The sequence below is a fragment of the Gnatocerus cornutus genome, chromosome 9 (genome assembly GCF_029298725.1).
Source record: "Gnatocerus cornutus isolate USDA-ARS CGAHR chromosome 9, icGnaCorn1.1, whole genome shotgun sequence".
In the NCBI taxonomy this organism is placed as follows: Eukaryota; Metazoa; Arthropoda; class Insecta; order Coleoptera; family Tenebrionidae; genus Gnatocerus; species Gnatocerus cornutus.
In genome coordinates, this window is record NC_142241.1 from 14,949,462 (window position 1) to 14,957,779 (window position 8,318).

The window sequence follows — 8,318 nt, forward strand, 5'->3', positions numbered from 1 at the left end:
AAGTCTATTGTTGGTATTACGACAAGCGTTCGATAATGTATTTAATCAATAACACTGCAAAGCTTCATATTAAACGAATTTTTGAAAAAAAAAAAACCCTAAAATAAAGTTGCACAACATGAGGGCCTCTTCCGCCCCTCATTTCAGCAAATGTTTATATGTTGCATCATCAAAATGCAGAAAAGATGATTCATCATTATCGTACCACATTATTTACTCACATCACAGACCCAGATAAGCGGGGTCCCAGCAACAATTCTCATTGGTTGAGGCATATTGATCCGCCACAGTCCAACCAATGAGAAATCCCCACATACCTTCGACGAAAACAAGCGACAATCGCTTGTTTCTAGAAGGAAAAATTGACAGATACCACTAGACAGCCACGACGACAACACGCAACAGTGTTCTTGAAGTGTTGTGAAATAAAAGAAAAGTTATTTATAATTATCCAACACGATGACAAGTGCGGTTCCGGCGATTTTAAAGTATTTGAGTGACAGCAGTAATTATAACATCGATCAGAACATGGACGCCCCCGTCAGGGCCAAGAAGAGGCGCCTGGACCACTTGTCATGGGAGGAGAAGTTGCAGAGAAAGTGAGTTTGCAACGTGACAATGAGCGCGAAACTAGAAATTCTGTTTAGGAAGTTGAAGAACCGCGTGGCTGCCCAGACCTCCCGCGACCGCAAGAAGGCGAAGATGGACCAAATGGAGAAGGCCATCGAGGAGTTGTTTTCGAAGAACGAGAGCTTGTTAGATGAGTGCACCAAACTGAAGGGTTTAAACGAGCGATTGTCGATGGAGAACGCAGAACTACGCAGCAGATTGACGTCGTGCGACAGCTGCTCTCAGAACCGGACTGTCGAGTGTGAGGCTCAGAGTGGATCAACTGAGTCCCTCCTTCGGCCGCAAGGAACAGTCACATACTCAGCAGCGGTTCTGAGACAGCCAACGGCGGCGCTTCTGAAGATTGTGCTGGCTTGCCTTCTCTACCGGACCTCCTTGATGAACTCAACAGCGATGTGGACATCTCGTCCCTCGAGCAACTCACGCAGAGCCTTCTTCAGGATATCGCCAGAGACCTGGAGGCTGCTGCTGAAAAGGCAGATATTCAAGTAAGTGTCTGAGGGGGCCACACGATTCTGCCGCTTTCATAACATCACCTACATTTTCTTTTGGATTTTTTTAGATACCTTGATGTTTTAACAATTGATAGAAGCAAAAAAACAAATGAAGATACAAGGTGAATAGAGTCAACGAACGTGTCCTTGTCTCTTATCGTTTTAGAATTACAGCTTTGCATGAATAAATGCAGTATACGTCACCAATCACTCATTCTGTCTCGTTTCTTGTCATTCAAACACCAAATCAATTGTTGTCTCATCCTTGTCGTTGCCGATTGACCACAATCCCGACTTTTGCAGGAACAAAATGGTGGTGAAGAAAACAATCCGGGACAAATGGTGGGGACGCCATCAGAACAACTGGAATCCGATGGAAGTGATCTGTTAAACGCCAATAAAGATCCACTGATACAAGACATCTCACAGTATCTGTTACTGCATCACAACTACAGCGCAAAGCCGCAAGAACGAAAATGTAAAAGCAGTCGAGCACGCACGAGCACTAGATGTAGCAAGCCGAGGCAAAAGCGGGAGATTTTGCCCAAAACGGATAAATTAGCTTCGAGCGAAGAACCGGAGATCGTCTTTGGCACCAACTGCATTACGATCATCGTCGAAGATGACTCCTGCGTTGACCACGACGAAGAGGTCATCTTGGACGACAACCTGCTGACTGTACCGGATGGTGAAAGCAGCAGCGGAAGTGCTTCCCCTCTTTCCAGTTCCAGCTCGGATTGTGGTTACGAGTCGTTCGGGTCTCCTGAAAGTTTAGGAGAGACGAATGACTTGTGGGATAACGGAGTTTCGGAGTTATTTCCTTCGTTACTTTAAATAGCGGGCATGACTTAGTTTAAGGGAGCTAATTTATTTTGTTATTGTAGTTGTAAGGAGAAACTTTTATATTATCTGTACTTGTGAGAATTTCGTCTAATAAAAAAGATTGGTGTAGTAGGCGTGGAGTTTTTATATCAGTTTCTTACTAGAGGGCCTTGAAGGTTAAATTGTGTCATATCCCATAGCCAACTGCGAGTCCAAACATAAGATAAATAAAATTATACAGGAGTCGCGGATAAACTTGACCAATTCATAAAGGCTGGTCTTAAAAAAGCATAAAAACGTGGTTTCACTTCTTAAGATAGAAGCAGTTGTAACAAAGCAGGTAAATACCTTTTTATTAGGAAATTCGGTAAACTTTAAAGAAAGCTGTAACCATAATAATGAAGTTTTGAAGCATTTGCAACGAAGTGTTGCCAAATTAACTAAGCAATACTACTCAATATCTCAAGAAATATACTATTTACAAAAATATTTTTTTCAACAATACTTTATACAAGGTGTTTATAACTGTTTCTAGCATCAAGGGTGGCTCTGGAATTCCTGACGTACACTATTTTGCCGCTTTGTTTTCATAATGAATATAACTATCTTGAATTAATTACGTCAGTTACAGCTTTGTGTCCAAGTTTTTGATTTTCAGGTTTTAAACCACAACTAGAACCGTTTATTTCTCAAAACTTACTTTGCTCCATGTTTGAGGTTAATTGCAAATGTCAGTTGAAAAATCGAAACCCATTTGTAATGAGCGGCAAATTTCTTTGACATTTCATAGTCACCTTTGATGCTACAAACATTTATAAACACCCTGTATTTAACTTTCCAAACATGGTCGTGGAGAGTTCATCCACGACTTACGGCACACCTGTATAACTTTTGCATCAGTAAATAGAAATTCTTTCTCACATTTTTTCAGCTTACTGATTTAATCAATGACTTGTTTATGTATTAATAAATAATGATATCTTACTCTTCATTTATTTTGAATACCGTATTTCAAGGTCACAATTTGTAAATAATTATGGAGCTCTACGGCAAATTTGGTAGGATTGAATTGAAACACAAACAGGTCTTTGGCTGACAAAGTACTTATTTATGCTCATCCAACGCATAAATCTTCTCAAATTTGCCGTAGAGCCCATTGAAATGCGGTATTCAAAATAAATAAGTGTTTTATGGGGTTTCCAAGAACCTTGGAGCATTCTGGGATTTTGAACGAAAACCTATATAAGCAATATGCAAATGTATTTTATGTTACTACAAACTTCGCTGTAAAATGAGAGTGACTTGGGTTGTGTTTTTTCCATTATTACATTTAACAACAGGTTTTGAAATACCTTTTGTCTTGATAGAAATCTTCAGTAAATTCATAAGGGTGTCAATGATAGGTATGTATTTTTTGTTGTCTTATCATGTTGGTAGTATTGATCCACATGCTTAGATAAAAAACACGAGAAAAACCATGGGGAAAACCGCATTTTTTATTTGATTTAGTTATCGATGTTTATGCAAGGAGGAACTAATGACTTGTGATATTCTAGACTAAAATACGTAATTTCGTTAGTTTTAGTAGTTTTTTAATGAAATTTGGTTACACTACTCCTTTTGACACGTCTATTAGCTCTGCCAAATTTCAAAGTTTTAGAACAAGAGACTGATTTTTTAGAAATTTTTGTTTTCAGGACGAGCAAAAAAATTTGTAATTTTCTAAATTAAAATACGTAATTGCGCTAATTTTAGTAGTAATTGAATGAAATTTGGAGACAATATTCCTTTAGACACGTTTATTGACTGTGCCAAATTTCAAAATTTTAGAACAAGAGACTGATTTTTTAGAAATTTTTGTTTTCTGGTTGAGCTAAAAATTTGTAATATTCTAAGTTAAAATACGTAATTTGGCCAATTTTAGTAGTACTTGAATGAAATTTTGCGACATTACTCTTTTTGACACGTTTATTACCTCTGCCAAATTTCAAAATTTTAGAACAAAAAACTGATTTTTTAAAAATTTTTGTTTTCCGGACGAGCCAGAAATTTGTAATTTTCTACATTAAAATACGTAATTGCGCTAATTTTAGTAGTAATTGAATGAAATTTGGAGACAATACTCCTTTAGACACGATTATTGACTCTGCCAATTTTCAAAATTTTAAAGCAAGAAACTGATTTTTTAGAAATTTTTCTTTTCAGGACGAGTTAAAAATTTGTAATATTCTAAATTAAAATACGTAATTACTGTAATTTTAGTCGTACTTGAATGAAATTTAGAGACAGTGCTCCTTTTGACACATTTATTAACTCTGCCAACTTTCAAAGTTTGAGAACAAAAGACAATTTTGTTAGAAATTTTTGTTTTCAGGACAAGCTAAAAATTTGTGATATTCTAAATTAAATTCTGGAATTTCGCTAATTTTGGTAGTACTGGAATGAAATTTAGAGACAGTACTCCTCTAGACACGTCTATTAACTGTGCCAAATTTCAGAGTCTTAGAACATGAGACTGATTTTTTAGAAATTTTTGTTTTCAGGTTGAGCTAAAAATTTGTAATTTTCTAAATTAAAAATACGTAATTGCGCTAATTTTAGTAGTAATTGAATGAAATTTGGAAACAATACTCCTTTAGACACGTTTATTGACTCTGTCAAATTTGAAAATTTTAGAACAAGAGACTGATTTTTTAGAAATTTTTGTTTTCAGGTTCAGCTAAAAATTTGTAATATTCTAAGTTAAAATACGTAATTTGGCCAATTTTAGTAGTACTTGAATGAAATTTTGCGACATTACTCTTTTTGACACGTTTATTACCTCTGCCAAATTTCAAAATTTTAGAACAAAAAACTGATTTTTTAAAAATTTTTGTTTTCCGGACGAGCCAAAAATTTGTAATTTTCTACATTAAAATACGTAATTTCGCCAATTTCAGTAGTACTTGAATGAAATTTGGAGACAATACTTCTTTAGACACGTTTATTGATTCTGCCAATTTTCAAAATTTTAAAGCAAGAAACTGATTTTTTAGAAATTTTTCTTTTCAGGACGAGCTAAAAATTTGTGATATTCTAAATTAAATTCTAGAATTTCGCTAATTTTGGTAGTACTGGAATGAAATTTAGAGACAGTACTCCTCTAGACACGTCTATTAACTGTGCCAGATTTCAAAGTTTTAGAACAAGAGACTGATTTTTCAGAAATTTGTGTTTTCAGGACGCGCTAAAAAATTTGTAATTTTCTAAATTAAAATACGTAATTGAGCTAATTTTAGTAGTAATTGAATGAAATTTGGAGCCATTACTCCTTTAGACACGTTTATTGACTTTGCCAAATTTCAAAATTTTAGAACAAGAGACTGATTTTTTAGAAATTTTTGTTTTCAGGACGAGCCAAAAATTTGTAATTTTCTAGATTAAAATTCGTAATTTGGCTAATTTCAGTAGTACTTGAATGAAATTTAGAGAGAGTACTGCTGTTGATACGATCATTAACTCTGCCAAAAATCAAAACTTTAAAACAAGAGATTGATTTTTTAGAATTTTATTTTTTCAGGTAGTGCTAAAACTTCTTACTCAGTTATTTGTGAACCTACGTCAAAAATTCGCACGGTTTTAGATTCTCCGTGAAATTCTGCATAAAATGAGCACATTTTAGTTTTGAAATTGTTTTCCAGATCAACCTGGTATTCAAAAATTCACCTTTAACGCCAAAATTGGCACCCCTTTTGACAAAAACGAAGCTCCAACAATATCAAGGAATGTCACAAAACCTGATCATAACCGATGGAAAATCACAGATGACAATGTCCATCTAAACACCAACAATATTATCTACTACTGGGTGGACGTGGATCATTATGATGGTAATGAAACGAAAACTTACAGTACTCGAGGCAAAAATTCAAGTTGTACCGTCAGTACCACCGAAGTCAGTATTCACAAAGTTTGCAGAGGATATTTGCTTGTGGAAGATCAATTCAATTCGTTTAACAGCCGATTTTGGCTTCCAGAATACAAATTTGCCGGAAAACCGGTAAGACTTCGAGATGTTTGTTCGAATTTCTTAGATTGTAATTTTAGGATTATGAATTTGTGGGCTACACTGATATCAGAAGAGACATTCATGAAAAGCAGCAGAAGAAATCGCGCTTGGAGTGACGACTTTCATGTATTTTCAGTAGTGTGGAAGCCAGATTTTATTTCTGTGGGGGTGAACAATGAGACGTACAATATTATTTATCCTCCTGAAGAAGGTTTTGCTCATTTAGCTCCGTACTTAAATTTAGGGAATGTGGGGAGATGGAAAAGTGGCTCTAGATTGGCGCCGTTTGATAGGATTGTAAGTTCAGAATGAAATTTTGGGAAACTAAATTCCGTTTTTAGATGAATGTGGTGTTTGGGGTGGGTGTTGGAGGGCACAATTTTGAGGACCGGGCTGATGGGAAAAAACCGTGGAAAAATTCGGATCCCAAAGCCCAAAAAAAGTTCTACGAAGCCAAGTCGACATGGCGGAAAACTTGGACAAACGCGAGTTTATATGTGGATTATGTCAAAATATGGACAGTTTAAAGCGTTGCGTGTACATTATAAGTAAATAAATGTTGATGTTTGGAGGCAATACTCGTTTTGATGTGCCTATCAACTCTGCCAAATGCCAAAATTTTTGAACAAGAGACTGATTTTTTAGAAATTTTTGTTTTCAAAACGAGCTAAAAATTTGTAATATTCTAAATTAAAATTCGTAATTTCGCTAATTTTAGTCATACTTAAATAAAATTTGCAGACATTACTTCTTTTAACACGTTTATTAACTCTGTCAAATTTCACAATTTTTGAACAAGAGACTGATTTTTTAGAAATTTTTGTTTTGAAAACTGGCTAAAAATGTGTAATATTCTAAGTTAAAATACGTAATTTCGCTAATTTTAGTACTACTGGAATGAAATTTGGAGACAGTACTCCTTTTGACACGTTTATTAACTCTGTCAAATTCCAAAATTTTAGAGCAAGAGACTGATTTTTTAAAAATTTTTGTTTTCAGGACGAGCAAAAAATTTGTAATATTTTAAGTTAAAATGCGTAATTTCGCTAATTTTAGAAGCACTTGAATGAAATTTGAAGACTGTACTCCTTTTGACACGTTAATTAACTCTGCCAAATTTCATAATTTCTGAACAAGAGACTGATTTTTTAGAAATTTTTGTTTTAAAAACTGGCAAAAAATTTGTAATATTCTAAGTTAAAATACGTAATTTCGCTAATTTAAGTAGTACTTGAATAAAATTTGCACTCAGTACTCCTTTTGACACGTTTATTAACTCTGCCAAATTTCATAATTTCTGAACAAGAGACTTATTTTTCAGAAATTTTTGTTTTGAAAACTGGCTAAAAATTTGTGATATTCCAAGTTAAAATACGTAATTTTGCTAATTTTAGTAGTACTTGAATGAAATTTAGAGACATTACTCCTTCTGACACGTTTATTAACTCTGCTAAATTTCAAAATTTTAGAACAAGAGACTGATTTTTTAGAAATTTCTGTTTTGAAAACTGGCTAAAAATTTGTAATATTCTAAGTTAAAATACGTAATTTCGCTAATTTAAGTAGTACTTGAATGAAATTTGCACTCAGTACTCCTTTTGACACGTTTATTAACTCTGCCAAATTTCAAAATTTTAGAACAAGAGACTGATTTTTTAGAAATTTTTGTTTTGAAAACTGGCTAAAAATGTGTAATATTCTAAATTAAAATACGTAATTTCGCTAATTTTGGTAGTACTTGAATAAAATTTGGAGACATTACACCTTTAGACACTTTTATTAACTCTGCCAAGTTTCACAATTTTTAAACAAGAGACCGATTTTTTAGAAATTTTTGTTTTCAAAACGAGCTAAAAATTTGTAATATTCTAAATTAAAATACGTAATTTCGCTAATTTTGGTAGTACTTGAATAAAATTTGGAGACATTACACCTTTAGACACGTTTATTAACTCTGCCAAGTTTCACAATTTTTAAACAAGAGACCGATTTTTTAGAAATTTTTGTTTTCAAAACGAGCTAAAAATTTGTAATATTCTAAATTAAAATTCGTAATTTCGCTAATTTTGGTAGTACTTGAATAAAATTTGGAGACATTACACCTTTAGACACGTTTATTAACTCTACCAAATTTTACAATTTTTAAACCAGAGACTGATTTTTTAGAAATTTTTGTTTTCAAAACGAACTAAAAATTTGTAATATTCTAAATTAAAATACGTAATTTCGCTAATTTTGGTAGTACTTGAATAAAATTTGGAGACATTACACCTTTAGACACGTTTATTAACTCTACCAAATTTCACAATTTTTAAACCAGAGAC

General features: G+C 33.7%; 2 protein-coding genes across 2 annotated transcripts; both read left to right on the top strand.

Moving 5' to 3' along the window:
* Nucleotides 1–300: 300 nt before the first annotated feature.
* Xbp1 (X box binding protein 1) lies at nucleotides 301–1,614 on the top strand. The gene is made up of 3 exons (XM_088046064.1): nucleotides 301–599; nucleotides 648–1,118; nucleotides 1,428–1,614. Exons 1-3 carry the CDS (start codon nucleotides 460–462, stop codon nucleotides 1,513–1,515), a joined length of 699 nt encoding a protein of 232 aa, XP_087902190.1. The 5' UTR covers nucleotides 301–459; the 3' UTR covers nucleotides 1,516–1,614.
* Nucleotides 1,615–3,237: 1,623 nt separating this feature from the next.
* On the top strand, nucleotides 3,238–6,521 carry LOC148169133 (beta-1,3-glucan-binding protein-like). Its single transcript, XM_088046285.1, has 5 exons — nucleotides 3,238–3,349; nucleotides 5,627–5,815; nucleotides 5,871–5,985; nucleotides 6,033–6,291; nucleotides 6,336–6,521. Exons 1-5 carry the CDS (start codon nucleotides 3,238–3,240, stop codon nucleotides 6,519–6,521), a joined length of 861 nt encoding a protein of 286 aa, XP_087902411.1.
* The last annotated feature ends 1,797 nt before the right edge of the window (nucleotides 6,522–8,318 follow it).

Coding starts and splice junctions, on each gene's coding strand:
- LOC148169133 (XM_088046285.1), top strand. CDS start 3,238: ATGAGAGTGACTTGGGTTGTGTTTTTTCCATTATTACATTTAACAACA. Junction 3,350..5,626: donor CATAAGGGTGTCAATGATAG/GTATGTATTTTT, acceptor ATTGTTTTCCAG/ATCAACCTGGTATTCAAAAA. Junction 5,816..5,870: donor GGACGTGGATCATTATGATG/GTAATGAAACGA, acceptor TTGTACCGTCAG/TACCACCGAAGTCAGTATTC.
- Xbp1 (XM_088046064.1), top strand. CDS start 460: ATGACAAGTGCGGTTCCGGCGATTTTAAAGTATTTGAGTGACAGCAGT. Junction 600..647: donor GAGGAGAAGTTGCAGAGAAA/GTGAGTTTGCAA, acceptor AATTCTGTTTAG/GAAGTTGAAGAACCGCGTGG. Junction 1,119..1,427: donor CTGAAAAGGCAGATATTCAA/GTAAGTGTCTGA, acceptor CGACTTTTGCAG/GAACAAAATGGTGGTGAAGA.